At 38.0% G+C, this 17,970-nt stretch overlaps 1 protein-coding gene across 1 annotated transcript in view; it reads right to left on the bottom strand.

Annotated features, from left to right (window-relative positions):
* SRBD1 (S1 RNA binding domain 1) overlaps positions 1–17,970 on the bottom strand; it is a gene marked incomplete at its 5' end in the record, with an annotated part of 187,745 nt that overhangs the window by 22,088 nt on the left and 147,687 nt on the right. The window contains 3 exons of the mRNA XM_039232404.1: positions 2,266–2,448; positions 6,279–6,455; positions 7,994–8,100. Of these exons, the coding sequence (XP_039088335.1) occupies positions 2,266–2,448; positions 6,279–6,455; positions 7,994–8,100 (467 nt within the window). The remainder of the gene's footprint in view (positions 1–2,265; positions 2,449–6,278; positions 6,456–7,993; positions 8,101–17,970) is intronic.

Below are 17,970 nucleotides of genomic sequence, written 5' to 3'. Positions count from 1 at the left end.
CTGACTTATTTCGCTCAGCATAACACACTCACGGTCCATCCATGTTGCTACACATGGCCAGATTGCATTGTTTCTCATTGCCATTTAGTATTCCATGGTATAGATAAACCACATCTTCTTGATCCATCTGTCTGTTGATGGACACTTAGGCTCTTTCCATGTTTTAGCTATTGTGGAGAGTGCTGCTATGAACATTGAGGTACATGTGCTCCTATGACTCAGCATTTCTGTATCCCTTGGGTAAATTCCTAGCAGTGCTATTGCTGGGTCATAGGGGAGTTCTATTGATAATTTTTTGAGGAACCTCCACACTGTTTTCCAGAGGGGCTGTACCAGTTTACATTCCCACCAATAGTGTAGGAGGGTAGGGCTACGAGGAAAACTAAAACATTCACCTACCTTATGACCCAGTAAATCCTCTCCTAAGTATTTTTCCAAGAAAAGTGGAAGCAAATGTCAACAACAAAAACTGTGTAAGAATGATCATAGCAGCTTTACTCTTAATGGCCAAAAATAGGCTATTTTCCTTCAATAAGGAGAATAAACCGTGGTATATTCATACAATGAAGTATCAGCAATAAAAAGAAACAAGCTACTTATACTTGTTACAACATGAATAGAAAAAAATCCCTAAACTTTACGCAGAAAGAAGTCTTACACAAGAGTACAACTGTATGGCATCATTTATAAGAAGTTTTAGAAGAGGCAGAGTAATCTTTGGCAAAAAAAATTAGAACATGCAGTTAGCTCCAGGAGGCTGGGACAGGGATTGTCCAGGATGGGGGAAGGTTTTAGGACAATGGCAAGGTTTTTTGTTTGTTTGTTTAATCTCAAGAGGGGTTTGGGTTTGCGTTATACAGATGTAGGTATTTGCCAAAACTCAGCTAATATACACTTAAAATTTAATTATATGTGAATTTTACCTCAAAGGAAAAAATACTGTTAGGAATCATAGAATTCTGGTTAACGATATGTATACTGAAGTATTAGTTGAAAACGTACTGATGTCTGCAATTGTTTTTGAAATCCATAAAATAAGACGGGCTGATGAACAAACAGATGGATAGATAAGTGGAAAAACAGGCATAATAAAATGTTACTAATAAAATCTAGGTGTGGATATATAAGAATTCCCTGTAAGTTTTATTTTTTCAATTTTTATGTTTAAATTTTTCCATAACAAAATGCTGAGGGAAAAACAGGTACCCGTGCTTTGACGTTGACAGAATATTATTTTTTATTTTTTTTCCCATTTTCTAAGTTCTCTATCATGTGCTATAATCTATAATTTCAAACATCTTTAAAAGAGAGGAAACAATTTCCATTTATTAAAATAATCAAAAATAAATGTTTTCAAAACAAGTTAAAAATTTCACTTTAGATTCAATGAATGTTAAAATATTCACTATCTTGGGGCACCTGGGTGGCTCAGTCAGTTAAGCATCCGACTTCAGCTCAGGTCATGATCTCATGGTTTGTGAGTTCAAGCCCGACATCGGGCTCTGTGCTGACAGCTCAGAGTCTGGAGCCTGCCTTGGATTCTGTGTCTCCCTCTTTTTGCCTCTCCCCTGTTCACACTCTGTCTCTCTCTCTCAAAACAAATAAACATTAAAAAAAAATTAAGAAAAAAAAATTCACCATCTTAAAACCTACTGTTATTTAACTCACGAAAAGGCTTACAATATTTACTGATGTAGCAAGACAATTTCTGAACGAATGAAAATGTTTTAAACTAATTCAATGTGGTGTGTATTTTTTTTTTCTTTTAATGCCTTAAATTTTTCCTTGTACTCAAAAACCTCTGCCATATCGTTCTGTGTAACGTGTGCTCATTAAAAGTACATCATTTCTTAGACTTTGTAATAACCTAGCCAGGCAACACTTCTTAGAAACCTGAGAGTTGGGTGTTTACTTCCAGAAGGGCTTTATCTTTAGATAAGCACAAGCTTTAAGCCAGGTGCTGGTCATTTGTGTCTTGTTAATTTCCAAAACAAACAGAGGAGAGTGCCATGCAATTTCCATTACACACACTTCACCATTAGTACCAGGGTTTATTAGCTTGACACTGCTCCAGGAATAATGGTTTCATTCCTCACTGAAATAAAATAATGTGTCACATAACTAAGCAATGCGGAACTTCTGAAAAATGTTGTCATATTAAATAACGGTCATATTTTTTAAGTCTCCATTATGCCAAACAAAGGCCGTCTGCGGTAGTGAACTCACTCTGGGCATGGAGAATTTTCACATGGGCCTCAGACTTACCTCATCGCTATGTCATACGATTCCGGGTGAATACAAGTTTGGTCCAAAGGATCTGGCTTCAGTGTAACATTTCCTGCAGTTTTGTTCTTCTTCTTGCCCTGCTTCTCGTTTGTGATTTCAACACCTGCTGAAGATGTCCCAGCAACTCCTTGAATTTGACCAGAAGATTCAGTTTGCTGACTACTACCACCATTTAAAGAGGCAAAGAGTGGGAGGGAAGGGAAGAAAAGAAAAGTCTTTAACGTGTGCTTATTTTTCTGCCATACGAATACACACAAACAGCACACACATTCTGTAGAAATTATCATGTGTTTGCTGAAACACTGTTAACAGAGTTTCCTGTTACTTAGAGCCAAAAACATTCTTTACTGATTTAGCCTGTATAAGTGGCATTCTAGGAGAGAATAGAGGAAAAACACAGAGAAATAAATAAAAAGAGAAGGGAGAAGGAAAAGAGAAAACAATTTTCCAGAACTGAAGAAAAATACAAGTTTTCAAATTAAAAGAACCTACTGAGTACGAAATAGGATGAATGGAAAAAGACTCAGATCTGACATATTGTGGGGCAACTTTAGAATACAATTTAAGAAGCAGAAGAGAGAAAAATAAAACAGAATACTTCCCAAGGAACTAGAATCAGACTGGCATCAGACTTCTCACTGATAAACAGCAGATGCTAGAATACAGTGAACTGGTATCTTAAAAGTTCTGGGACAAAATGATTTTGAATTGAGAATCATATATCTTGCCAAACCAGCATTCAAATAGGAGGGCAAATTACAATCATTTTCAGACATGTAAGGACTAAAGCAGAACAGATATAATATACTCTCTCTGAAAAGAATTTAAGGATATACTCCAGCAAAAACAACAAATTTAAGAAGAGTGATAATGTGGGCTACAAGAAACAATGATGAGCACAGAAACTATAAAAACTTGCTACATTAAATAACTGCTCATGAATATTGTAAAAAAAAAAAAAAAATATATATATATATAGGGGCACTGGGTGGCTTAGTAAGTTAAGCCTCCAATTCTTGGTTTTGGCTTAGGTCATGGTTTGTGAGTTTGAGCCCCAGGTTGGGCTCTGCACTGGCAGCATGGAGCCTACTTGGGATTCTCTGTCTCCCTCTCTTACTGCCCATCCCTCCACCCTCGAAATAAATAAATATTTAAAAAATATATATAGGACAGTCTGAAACCAAAATCCCAGGTCATCTCACCATGGGACATACAGTTGAAGGGAAGGCTGGGAAGAGTCCTAAGGTTCTAGTCTTTTCCAAGAGGAGGACAGAGACACCTATTAACTGCAGAGGCCAGTACAAATCACACTTAAAAATAATCATCAGAAGAAGACATACAACTTGAAATCACTAAGAGGAGATAAAAATGAGATAGGAAAATAAGGAGTACTTGTTAGCTGAGAAATCCAACAGCATGAAAGGAAATCAGAAAGCATGATGAAGAGAAAATATCTGATAGGAGATTAAGTCCAAATGTATCGATAAATGTAATAAATGTGAGTATATTAATATAAAATTGAATAAAACCATGAAATTTACTGGTCTACAGAGTCGTATCAAAAATTAAATGTAACAGAAAGTTTGAAAATAAAAAAACACCAAGCATATTGAAAGGCAAATGTAGCAACATAGCTAGCAAACAAGAGATTTCAAGGCAAAAAACACTTAATAAGACAGCAACAGTCCATTCTGAATAAAGGTATGATTTATCAAGAAGATGTAATAGTCATGAATCTTCAAGTACTTCATTATCACTTGAAAAAAATATAAGGCTTTAAAAGCAACTCAAATGTTCATCAATAGGGCACTGATTAAATTAAGCTATGGTTGATCCATAAACTAGATACTATGCAGACATCATAAATAATGATCTACATCTATATGTAATATGTGGAAAGAAAACCAAGATATATTATTGAAACGAACAAACCAAGTTTCAAATAGTTCTATAACACAATCCTTTCTGTATCCATTTTTTTAAGAGCATTGGAACAGAGGAGAGGGGCAGGGGGAAGGGGAGGGAGGGAGAGAGAGAGAGAGAGAGAGGGAGGAAGAGAAGGGGAAAAGGGGAGAGGGGGAGGGGGAGGGAGAGGGGGAGAAAGGGGAGAGGGAGAGAGGAAGAGAGAGGGAGAAAGCGGGAGGGAGAGGGATGGACAGGGTGAGAGAGGGAGAGAGAGGGAGAGGAAGGGAGGGAGGGAGGGGGGAAGAGAGAAGGAGAGAGGGAGAGAGGGAGAGAGAATCTTAAGTAGGCTCCACGCTCAGAGCAGCACCCACAACCCTGGGATCATGACCTGAGCTGAGAGCCACCCAGACCCCCTGAATTTTTAAATAATAAACATACAAGTTGACACAAGTATAAATTTACTTTCAGGAAGTAATATATAAGAAACTATTTGAAGTGAGAAGCTGAGGTGCCCTTTCCTTCTCATTTATTTTTTTTTATATAGTTCTAACCAAGGGTTCAAAAAAACACATAAACTAAGAAAACATGGGATTATTTTATCCTCAATTGTTCTTCATTTCTGGCTTCTGGGTTTTGTGGTTTGCTTAGAAAAGGCCTTCTCCCACTGCAATCCTCTGCAAAATTTACCCATGTTGTCTTCTGGTACTTTTACCGTTTCACTTCTTTTAAGTCTGTGATGCATCTGGGACTTATCTGGGCGCACCGTATGAGGCGGAACTACCGCTTCCCCTACACGTATCAGATTCCTGCCAGCTGTCCTAAAACCAGTGTTTGAAGCTTTACCTTTATCGTATACTAAATTCTGTCTCTATTTTGGTGAGTTTCAGACTTTATTCTGTTCTATTTCTACATCAAAACCAAACAGTTACATAACTATAATTTTATATTACTAATATTACTGTTATTATTAGTGGGGCTGGTTTTCCACTATTAGTCTTTGCCAAAACAAAGATTATTTTTCCATATTACTTTTGTCTTTTTATTATTTTTTATTTTTATTAAAATTTTTTTTAATGTTTATTTATTTTTGAGAGAGAGAGAGCACAAGCAGGGACGGTGCAGAGAGAGAGGAAGACACAGAATCCAAAGCAGGCTCCAGGCTCTGAGCTGTCGGCACAGAGCCCAACGTGGGCTTGAACTCACAAACCATAAGATACGACCTGAGCTGAAGTGGGCCGCTTAATGCACTGAGCCACCAGGAGCCCCTTATTATAATTTTGTCAAAAGAAAAAAAAAAAACAAACGAAACAAGTAGTCCCAAAGTAGCAAGTACATAAAAACTATTCTTTCGTGATTACAAAATGCTAAGAAGTTTAGCCAAATTCTTTGCTTTTGTGCTATCGGGATTAGAAATTAAGAGCAAGAATTTAGTGCTTAATCTACACACAACTGACAATTATGCTTCAGTCATGTTTTCAAGGAGGAGGGAGCGGGGAGGCCCAACTCGACTTAGGAAAACAGTTGTCAGTATGAAGTTGTTGTTGTGACATCTTCTTTGTCACCTCTTCTTGTACCAGTCCTTCCCACTTGTGATGCTCCAATCACACTGGCCTTAGTTTCATTTCCTGAATACACCAAATTTGGTGGTGCCTTAGGACCTTGCACACATACTGCACGCTCTGCCAATGCTTTCCTTCTAATCCCTGTGTGGTTAGCTCTTCACTTCATTCAAAATTCAGCTCAAATAACTTTTCAATGAATAACTCACATAAAGCAGTTGTGCTGCTCCCCAGGACAGTGTCATATCTCTCTGCTGTTTTAACTTGTATAATATTTACTACATCTGAAACTATTTATTTTACTAGTTTATTTTTTGTTTGTCTCATGTATTAAAATTTAACTTCACAAGAACAGGGAATTTGGCGATTTGTCCACTGTTGGATTCCCAGTGCCCCGCAAAGATCAGAGTCAACACATCCTGAAGGACTGAACAAACGGACACCGAGGATTTAGGTCAGTCAGCAGGATGGGCAACAGTAACAGGGAAGGCTGGTAACAGAACCCAAAACAAATACTTTCATAATCACCTGCAAAATGTCCTAATATAATCCTGGTTGATTCTGATGAAGCCAGCACACTGTTGGAAAGATTTTGGACCCAGCCCTTTCACTTTTTTCAGCTGTTCTCGGTTGACAAAGGGCCCGTTTTTCTCTCGCCATTCAATAATGTTTTTGGCTCGGTTGGCATTGAGTCCTGCAATATGCCTAAAAAAAAAATAAACAAAATGAATAATATGGTAGATGTAATAGTTCTAAGCATATTCAAAGAAAAGATCTCATCTGAAAAGTCAATGATAGGCATCATAAAAACAACTGCACTTACATACTGTCATGTGGCTCTAAGTTAAGGTAACCCAAAAGGGAGTTAATAAAAAAAGACAAAGGGGAAAGAGTTGTCCAAGAGGAGGCAAGGAGAAAAGAATGCAAAATAATGACAAAACCAGCAGCTGTCATAAAGAGGCTGGTAAACTGGTTAGCACTGGTGTAAGAAAAGAATTGTAACTCTATGCTATTCACGTTCTCTGTATTTCTGAATCAAGTAATAATTCTGCCTATTCCTGTTCAGGTTACAAAGTGAGTTAGCAACAAAAGTTACAATAGCTTCAGTTGTGTTGTACTACCCTCTTTTTTTTTTTAATCAGACTATTCTCGTTAACACAAAGACTTGAACTATAGAAAGTCATGACTGTCCTGGTTGGTTTAAAAATATAAAAACTCTATCATTATTAGGCAGTTTGCTTGGTGTTAACTTTAAAAAAATATTATTTAAGAGATTCTTAATTCTATTATTGACCTTTATACATGAAATTATGGAATGTTTGTAGCTGTGGTAGAAAATCAACACCTTAAAATGTAAGGGGTATTTTCTGCTATACTAATCTCAAAGTAAAGAAGTCTAGGTCTTTTACAGAGGTCTGGAATTTCTTGCTGCATCAGCATACTTGAGTAATAAATACAAAACTATAAATGAAAAAAAGCAGCTCTTCTATAAGCACACTAAAAAAGGACAGAGTACATAAGATGTGATTACAGTACGATAAGGATTTTGATATGTGACTTGCAGATTTTCAAGGTAAAAATATGGTAACCATACCTTGAACTCTCAGAATTTATCTTCTGGTTACTGCCAGCTTTGACAGATGTATGCAAGAGACTGAACTAGTGAAAAATATCTACTCTCATGTGGTGGGCAACAGCTCTTTTCCATGTTAACCTTATTTAAATTCTATTAGCAACACTAATGCACTCAATGGTTACCATATGCTCTTCATTTTAGATTTGCGGTATTAAAAATGATAATGTGAATTGTTAGTTATAATTCTTTTTTCAAATGATGTCTTCCCCTTAAACTGATTACCTAAAGCAATGTTGGAACTCATAGGTTTTCTATACTTGACAACTTTATACATGTGTCCCCTTGGGGCGCCTGGGTGGCTCAGTCAGTTAAGCGTCCGACTTTGGCTCAGGTCATGATTTCACGGTTCGTGGGCTCGAGCCCTCTGTCGGGCTCTGTGCTGACAGCTAGCTCAGAGCCTGGAGCCTGTCTCTGGATTCTGTGTCTCCCTCTCTCTCTGACCCTCCCCTGCTCACGCTGTCTCTATCTCTTTCTCAGAAATAAATTAAAAAAACATTAAAAAAATAAATAAAATATACATGTGTCCCCTTATTTGAGCTAAGTTTGAACTGAACAGCCGGTTAAACTGAGGATTCTGTGATCTTTAGCCACGGACCTCTTGTCTCACCTCAACAAAACTTCAGAACAGATGTTAATATCCACTCCCACAAAGCTGACACATTCTTCTACAACACTGTCCAGTGTTGCCTTGAGTAAAGTCTGAGATACATCATGCTAAAAAGACAAAGATCAAAAGGTCAACCAAAAGTGCAAGACACGCAGGTTTTGGACTGTTCCATTATATACCTTTATCACTGGTAGCAGGCTGAAATACAACACAGTATATTTTTTCACTTTTCTTACACACTGTTAGCATGTAATTGAGCTGAGCTTAAGGAATCTATGTTTTTGTACTCTCTAAATCACTCATCCACCTCAGTGTAACAGCACCAATAATTTCCCCTTTCCCAGAATTCTGCCAGAACAGTGGTTCTCAAACTTTAGCTTGGTATCAAAATCACCTTTAGGACTTGTTGAAACACAGGCTGATGCGGTGGGTCTGGGGCGGGGTCTGACACTTTGCATTAAGAAGCTCCCAGGTGGTGCTGTCGCTGCTGCTTTCAGGAGCACACTTTGAGACCTACTGGTCTCCATCATTCACACGCTGCCTGGTGGTGTTACCTTTACTCACCTGTGTGCTGTTTCCTTAGCTCCTCTTAGGAGATGACAGTGTAAAGTACGGTAGGAAGCAGTACACTAACGCACAAGTAGTCTGACAATAAATCAAACTCTGTTTCATCACACTGAAGATATGACTACTTATAAAAGGCATTGTTATTTTATGTGCCACTAGGAAAGAAACTACACTGCCTATTAAATCATGACACAGTGTTTTCTTATTCTGTGAAATTTTTACTTTTAAATACTGAAAGAATTCTTTTAGACTTAATTTACAAAGTTCTCCAATCATCTATTATACATAGATAAAAAGGAAAATATAAGCAATCTAAACTGGTAAAGGTATTTCTAAAATTTCTTCACATTCCGCATTCGACTCTTCTGAACCACTTTTTTACTCTGAGTCGTAGATGTCCAAGTTTTTCCTGTCAGTATTGTCATTCAACACTTAAGATCCTGGGTGATGCAGCATTTCCTGAAACAGTTATACTCCAGTCTCAGAGTTTCTTGAAAGCTTCTGATGCTCATTCTGTAAGCTGTGCTAGTAGTTCCATCTTAATCCGAACAGAAGGTATCAACAGAAGGGATTTTGGACTGCAACAAAACTCCTGTTCTTTCTTTAAAGGTCCTTAAATGTTTTACTGTTCAATAGTTTGTTGACTAAAAGAGTGAAGGGTCTGCAGGTCTGTCATGACTCCAGGATTAACAATCAAGTTCACACAGAAACTATACCATGATGTGCCCCGGGGCCAAAAGCAACTGTAAGACACCATTAAATTTGTTTGGGTTTTTTTTTTTTTTTGGACACCATTAATTGTTAAGCATCCTAATTTCAGAGATGTTAAAATGTAAGACAATGTGCATCTTAGTATTTATGAAACACAGTATTTGAAGGTAAATATTCGAGGGCTAACTGAAGCCAGATCACCACAATTGAGTACCTCATAATACACTTGATGTTATTCATAATTCTAAACTTAAAGATCCTCCAGTTGTTGTTCCCAGAGGTGAAACTGTGGGTCAGCATCTTCTCCATTTGTCTCAAGGAAACAAGGTTAAGTTTGATAACCTTAAACTCTTAAAAGGACCACAGAGTAAACAGAATTCCTAGGTATTATAATTATACTATTACCTTTTAATAATAGAAGTTTTTGTTCTCGAAGACTGAAGGGTGCAGGAGTACCTTCCTATTTCAGAGATAACCTAGTTATCTAGGTCATAGCTAAAAATTACAGACATCATTTTAAAAATCCCAATAAGTAAACATAATTATGAAAAGGATCATAAAGAAAAACCTAAGACCTTGCTGGGAACCTGATTAATTCTGAGCCACAACTTTTAAGAAGCTGGAGAGTCTTCTCGGCCTCAGTAGATGAGAAACAGCAAAAGGAAAAGAAGGCCTTTAAAAATGAGAGGGTAGGAGATGGCAGACCGTATGGTGGCAGGCACAATGACACGGACAAGAAAACATCTGAGGAAAGAGACAAGACTATAAACAAATAGGAAAAACTAAAAGTAATAGTTGGGAGCCGTTAGAATAAAGGCAAACCACCCCACATGTGTCACACCACACCAGGTGCTCAGTAAGCAGTCCCTGTAGCTGGCCAGTCTTGGTTGCCTATCCTACCTCTAGTCTCCAACCTCTCTTCCTCTTTCCAAACAGAAGTCTGACTGTGTTGGCTCCACTCCAGCAGATGATAACAACAGTAAAATCAATGGTTTTCAAACTGGGAGTTTTGATCAATTAGAGGGTCCCAAAGTTAATTTGGTGGCTGGCCAGCAGCATAGAAAAGTCAAGACAGAAATAACCCACATAGAGCATGTTGCACATATTCAACATGGAATAAACAGTTATCAATCATAATGCAGCCAGGTGAGGGTATCATGTAAGAGGGATACATAAATTGTCTAGGAACATATGTTTGTTCATGGTTATCTCATTGGATCTTTTAACACAGGACTGTCACAGATTGATGGAAAGATTAAAGAGTAACTTTACAGATTTATGAAGCAAAGTATCAAAGAAAATATGAGAAGTTTATCATCTGTTGGCAAAGTTCTGATTCTTTCAACCAAGTTTAGTCACCAAATGTCAGTGCATTTTTCAGAAAGGATGTTACTGAGTATAACATTTTTCTAATTATCAGCAATTGTAATATTTTAACTAAGTTACCACAAGTTGGCCATAAGAACGCATAAACCCTGAAGAAAGAGAAAGAACAATGAAGTAAGCTCAACTACCAGATTTGGAAGTGTTAAGAGTGACAAAAATGAGAGAAAATGCTGATTCCATTCAACTGGAGGCACATTTTAAATAGAAAAAAAAAATGGGGGGGTGCCTGGGTGGCTTAGTTGGTTAAGCGACCGACTTTCGCTTAGGTCATGATCTTGCGGTTCATGGGTTTGAGCCCCGTGTCGGGCTCTGTGCTGACTGCCAGCTCAGAGCTCAGAGCCTGGAGTCTGTTTCAGTCTGTGACTCCCTCTCTCTCTGACCCTCCCCTGCTCACGCTGTCTCTCTCTCTCTCTCTCCTAGAAATAAATAAAACATTAAAAAAAATAAAAAAATAGAAAAAAAAATAACTAAGATTTTAAATTTAAAAGTGATTTTACAAACATGCAAAATGATAAAAATGATCGACCCTAGATGGCATTGTTGATAATAACGTTCTTGTAGATGACAGTATAAAACCTGCAAAATTAAAAACCAAACAAAAACACTGGGAACATCCCCACCAAAATGGCTAAAATGCAAATGATGGAATATACCAAGTATTGGTAAGGATGTGAAGTAACTGGAATGCTCAAACCATCAGCACGTTTTAGGTTGGTTATGGAAGGCAAGGGAAGGCAGTTTTATGGGAGATTTATATTTTATGGTTTAAGTACAAATTCACATAAAACTGAATCACATATATTTACAGAATATAAAAATACATTCTTGCTCAATATAAATTAAGTCAAATAAACTGCAAAGGAATAAAAAACAGACAAGTTCCCAGAAACACAGAAATTGGCAAAAATGGGCTCAAGGAGAAGTAATAAAATCTGAAGAGACTTAAAACAAGAGATTCGATCAGTAATCAAAAGTCTCCCAAAAAAGAAAAGCCTAGGACCAGAGAGCTTGATGAATTCTACCAAACATTTAAAAAGAAATAACACTAATCCTTTTCAAACTCTTTTTGAAAATAGAAGAGAGGGGATCCCTTTCTAACTCATTCTATGAGGCCACCATTACTCTGAAGTCAAAGCCAAAGATAACATCAGTAAAGAAAACTATAGACCCATATTCCTGGTGAAGACCGGTGCGAACATCTTCAACAAAATACTAGCAAACAAAATCCTACTGTATATTAGAAGGATTAAACACCATGATATACATATGATGCATTCAGTATATGTAAACTCAAGACCCACACACGTATTTTTTTTTCAGGTGAAAAACACTTTCTCTTGGCATTTTTGGACTTTAAAAATTTTGAAGTAATCTCAAAGTCAGAGAAAAACTTGCAAGGAATTTCCTTAGCTTCCCTCAAGTAAGCATATTGGCAAACAACAAAGACATCGTCTTTCATGCCACTGTAGAATAATCAAAATCAGAAAAGTTACCGTCAACGTATTATCTAATGTAGAGCCCATACTCAAATTTCATCAATTGTCCCAATTGTACTTTACAGTATTTTTCCTCCCCATCCGGAATCCAATCCAGCATCATACACTACATCTAGTTGTGGAGAATTCACTCAGGTGTCTTATCTGCATGAATTATCACTGTGTGACCTATTTATGTGAAAAGCATTTTCAATTTTTTAAAATTATGTATTTTTTTCAAAAAACTTTAATGTTTACTTATTTTTGAGAGAGAGACAGAGCATGAGCAGAGGAGGGAGAGACAGAGGGAGACACAGAATCCAAAGCAGGCTGCAGGCTCTGAGCTGTCAGCACAGATCCCGGCATGGTGCTTGAACCCACAAACTGTGAGAAGATCATGACCTGGGCAGAAGTCAGATGCCCAACCAACTGAGCCACCCAGGTGCCCCAAATTATGTCTTTTTAAAATGTTTGTTTATTTATTTTGAGAGACAGAGAGTGTGAGTGGGGGAGGGACAGAGAGAGAGGGGAGGAAGAGAATCCCACAGCATAGAGCCCGATGCGGGGCTCAATCCCACAAACTGTGAGATCAAGACCTGACCAGAAATCAAGAGTAAGATGCTCAACTACCTGAGCCATCCAGATGCTCCATATTTTCAATTTTGATGAAATCAGAACTTAAAAGAGTAGGCTCAATAGTGTACCATATATGCTCATTGTCCTCATGTATTCTAGACTGGAACAAATTCATGAACCTGATACCTATACACTGAATGAAATCTTCCCAATTTTTTGTATTTGAGAGTTAAAACCTTATATTTAATTAAAAGAAAATGGTATTTAACTTTACCATAGGTATAAGGGTATTATTTTGAGAAGCTTTTATTTTGAATTATGTTTAATTATGAAAGACATACACATATACACAAATACATGTGTGATGGGTATCTCAGCTATTGTATAAAATGTATTTCCTACTATGTATCATGATCAGAAGGTATGAGAAATAATGGTCTAAGCCAGTCATAGTGGTCCCATTCCATTTATTCAATGACGGAAAATGAAATACGATGGTAAATCAGCTGAGGGCTTCAGAAGAAACCTTCTTTACTGAGAGGTTAAAGAATAACTTAAAGACCCTTGTATAGAGAGCCTTATGAAGAGCTGGATCTTTTCTTCTTTTCATTCAAGTATGACTACTAGAGCCAGGGTAAGCACTGTATCATGTGATTGGGACTAGTTTTAGGACAGAGCTGACTCAGTGAGGATGGCAGGTGGCACACACGGCCGGAATTTAGTTCTTCATGATACTCTTGAGATTTTATATTAACCAGTTCCGAACTCACCCCTCCTCTGACCTTCTTGTAATGAAATTTCCTTACTATTTAATAAAGAATAATAAATTTACTTATTGTTCAAGCCATGTGGAGTTGGGATCTCTGATGTTTTTCTAACTGCAGCAGTTATTTTATCCAGGGGCTCAAGGTCTAGTGGGAAGGTGTGAGACAATAAAAACAGCAACCAATAACCTTACTACCAAAAACCCTTGAGATTATACTGTCAGGCACTGTTATAAGGCTTTATAATATTATTTAATTTAATCCTTACAACAACTGTACAAAATGTGCATGTACTATAATGTAGCATCTTCATATGTTATTCTAAGGAAATAGATATGTCCAAAGATAGGATGTGTGTGTGTGCGTACATGCAATCTAAAAATCTACCCAGATGGCACTGATACAAATACATTAGGAAAGAGTCACCACTGTGAACTATTATAAAGTCATTAAAACATGTAAGTTAGGGAAACTATTTTGCCAAAACACCCTGTAAGGTAACCAGTGCAGTTCAGATATGTTTTACTTCCTCTAGCGGGGAGACTTATGTTAAGAAAAATTTCTGCAAGAATCGCTGTGATTTCTAATGCTGGATTTTGCCTACATTCTTCCCCCACTTTTTGCTTAGGAAAAGTTCTAAAGATTTAACACTATTTGCTAAAAGTACAAATCAGCTACCCTTAGGGGAGGAAATAATGAACAAAGTTCCATATTGTCTCCACAACAGGATCTGTTTGGCAGTAAGGCCGAGGCATTGATTTTGTCATTCTAGAAACATTTTCTGAGCAACTATTATGTATCAGGCACTGTGCTGGCTGTGCTGGGTGTTGTGAGTGCCGGAAAAAGCATATGAAGTGCACACCTCTACGAAGCCCAGCGGGCAGCTGCTGAGAGCGGAGATGAGGCGGACCTCCCTACGGACGGGCGTGAGTAGAAAAGCAAGAGGACCCGTGGGCTGACCGTGCTAATGGTCAAGGACCGGATGCCAGAAAAATGAATTGCTCCATTTTTAAAAAAAAGTTATCTAACTGAAATGTTTGGATAAGTTATTTGAGTTGTATAAACAGTCTGTTTCAAATTCTAGGAAATATTGTTTGGGCCATTTTTACCTAAAATTTATGAGATTTTAGGAATATAAGCACTCATTCATGCCAGTCAGCTTTTTTGAGGTCAGAATCCACACTTTTATTATTACTCTACCACAAACTTCTGAAGAATTGCTGATCTAAACTGCTCTCTCTTTTTTTTTTCTGTCCTGAAACACTAAAATGATCTCACAACTATTTTTAAAAAGTCCTTCCAGATGAAACTTTGTGGACTATCACTTCTATAGCAGTGAAACTGCACTTTGCATATTCCATATTAAACTTTAAATTTATTCCCAAGTTGTTTTCCCTATAATATCCTAGAGTATTTTCTTTAGAAATTATCACTCACTCATGGCTGTTCCTGCCTATTACTCTTATCACAATACAAAATGCAGTGAGAAATGAAAGATGCAAATACACTTTACAGGGAAAGTCTAGCCACTAGCATAAAGAAAGTTGACTTCTTCATCTTGCATCTACTTTTCTTTGACATTTGACAGTTTAAAAAAGTCATCTAGGGGAGTGCATGTGGGATGACCCATGAAAGGCAGAACTGACAGAAGAATGGAAACATTTTAGAAAACAGAGTATGTGCTTAAGAGTAGCTGCTTCTCCTACTTCTTCAAAGCCAGTACACAATATACTCCCTTTAAAGACTAAGACAATGTTCAGCACCATAGAAATACTGTATTTAACTTTCTAAAAACCTATGTGTTCTAGTTCTACTGGATCAGAGATATTTACATGTAATGAGACAAATACTCTAGATATAAGGCATTAAAGTATTTCTTCATAAACGCATTCTTTTCAAAACAGTTTGAACAGTAACAGAATATTTTTATTTTTAAATGAATAAACTATACAGTGAACAATTCACTGTGCTCATGGGGCTCTGGGAATTAAGATGGCAAAGGGCATTAGCCTTTCGGCACGGGAGGGATTTTTTTCCAGATCTGGAAATATGAAGTATGGCCAGTGGTCATGAGAGAGGGAAAAAACAACAGAGGAAGAGATTCTCTTTGTAAATCCTCCTCCCTTAATAAATCACATGGAAGGTAAGCTGAACACTCCTTTATTGCTAACTCAGTATTTAGGCATCCCGTTTGCATTAACTTACAGTATTTAACGTAAACCAATTTATTCAAGCCAACCTGACAGAAAGATCCCTGGGATGACTGTCTTCTTTGTTCTGCACAAGACAAATGGAAACTAATTTTTAGAACCCAACCTTCTACCCTGACTCTAGGGCTAGAGGAGCCCCGCTCTTAAGGCAGGGGTCTTCTGGGGGTCTCAAAAGAGTGCCTACAGTTCTCCCAGTGGCAGTGTCTTCCCACTCTGGATGGCCAGAGCTCCTGAGCTTCCAGGGCACTGTATACCCTCTGCAATCTCCACTCAGCTCACAAAGCCCCAGCAGCTTTTCTGTGCTAGGCCTAGGGAGCCTCCGTCTCCATGTGTGCACCTTACTATCTGGTCAAAGACATTCTGAAAACCAAAGCAAGGCTTCTACTTTATTTATAATTGAGTAATTCGTACCAGAGTATTTTTCCAGTCATAAACAACTAGAAAGCTGGCCATAATAGATCTAATTTTAGATGTCAGACAATAGGCAGTGCAGCCCTATGATTCTAGAGAGAGGGGAGCCACACGAGTGGAGTCCCACAGTTGCCCACGATCTGTCTGCCTTTGTAGACGGTGGCACGGGGAGGTGGCTAGCAGAGCACAGCCATCTCACTGAGCTGGGGAAGCAAAGATTAGAGTTGGGGCCAGCTGAAGTTACTGGACTTTTAAGAGGGGGATACCAGAGAGAATGGAGCTTGGAGCTTTGAAGAGCAGAACTCCAGAAATCTGTATGATGCTCTAAAAGGATTTACGTAAAGGCTAAGCAGCATACACCCAGGGCACCAGGACAAGACTCTACAAGACGAGGTGGAACACAGCTGCCTGGGGGTCTGGGCTATGCACACAGTCCTGGAAATCCACAGAACTGGAGACACAGAATGTCCCTATCAGCCACCGTGGGGAACCTCAATGAACACCCAGATATTCCACTGACACTCTAGAAAGAACAGGCCTTAGAAGTGGGGCTATTCTAGTGCTAGAGTAGGGGTGATTCTACACCCATCCTAACAAACTTTAGGAAACAATCCTTGTCCAGATAGGTTCACTGGTGTATTCTACCAAACATGTGAGGGAGTAACTTTACCAATTCTCTACAATTTCCTCGAGAAAACAGCAGATTTATTCATACAGATCTTACTTGAATTATAATGGAGTTACATCCCTATAAGCCCATCAGAAGTTGAAAATATCAGTAAGTCAAAAGTGCATTTAATACACCTAACCTACTACCATGATAGCTTAGCCTAACCTATTTTACACATGCTCAGAACACTTACATTAGCCTACAGCTGGGCAAAATCCTCTAACGCAAAGACTATTTTTAATAAAGTGTTAAATATCTCCTGTAATTCATTGTATACTGTCCTGAAGGTGAAAAACAGAATGTCCATACAGGTACAGAATGGTGGGAAGCATCCGTTGCTTACCCACAGGCTCACATGGCTAATCGGGAGCTGTGCTTTCTGCAGCTGCCCGGTATCACGAGAGCATCATACCCCATGATGCCAGCTCAGGAAAAGATGACTACTCAAAATTCCAAGTATGGTTTCTACTGCAACTGTACTGCTTTCACACCACCTTAAAGTTGAAAGACCCTAAGTCAAACCACTGTCAATAGGGTACTCTCTGTCAAGACTTGAAAACAACCAAGATGTTCTTCAGGAGGTGAATGGATAAACTGTGGCACATCCAGCCAATGCAATATTAATCAGTGCTAAAGAGAGATGTGCCATCAAGCCATGATAAGATATGGAGGAACCTTAAATACGTATTACTACATGAAAGAAGCCAATCTAAAAAGGCTACACATCATATGGTTCTACCTCTACTGAATTATGGAAGAGGAAAAACTATGCAGATAATATAGAGATGAGTGCCTATGAGGGGAAGAGGGAGGAATCGGCACAGGACAGAGGATTTTTAGGGCAGTAAAACTGCTTTGTACACTATAATGGTGGATACATGTCATTATACAGATGTCAAGACCCATAGAATGTATAATACTAAAAGAGAATCTTCATATAAATTGTAGACTTTGGGTGATATTAATGTGTCAATTGTAACAAATGGACTAATCTGGTACAAGAAGTTGATAGCGAGGAAGATAGTGCATATGAGGAGACAAAGAAGTTATGAAAACTCTGTCTTTTCATTCAATTTTATTACAAACCTAAAAATTGTTTTAGAAATCAAGTTTTTAAAGTTTAAAGTTTATTACCAACCAACCAACAAACAAAACCCCCCACAACACTCCTTATAAGATTCAATCTGATGTGACAGAAAATTAGCCG

This window comes from Hyaena hyaena, unplaced genomic scaffold (assembly GCF_003009895.1).
Source record: "Hyaena hyaena isolate Hyena2069 unplaced genomic scaffold, ASM300989v1 scaffold_64, whole genome shotgun sequence".
Lineage (NCBI taxonomy): Eukaryota > Metazoa > Chordata > Mammalia > Carnivora > Hyaenidae > Hyaena > Hyaena hyaena.
Note: the sequence above shows the minus strand (reverse complement) of the source record. Positions and strands in the feature narration are given on the sequence as shown.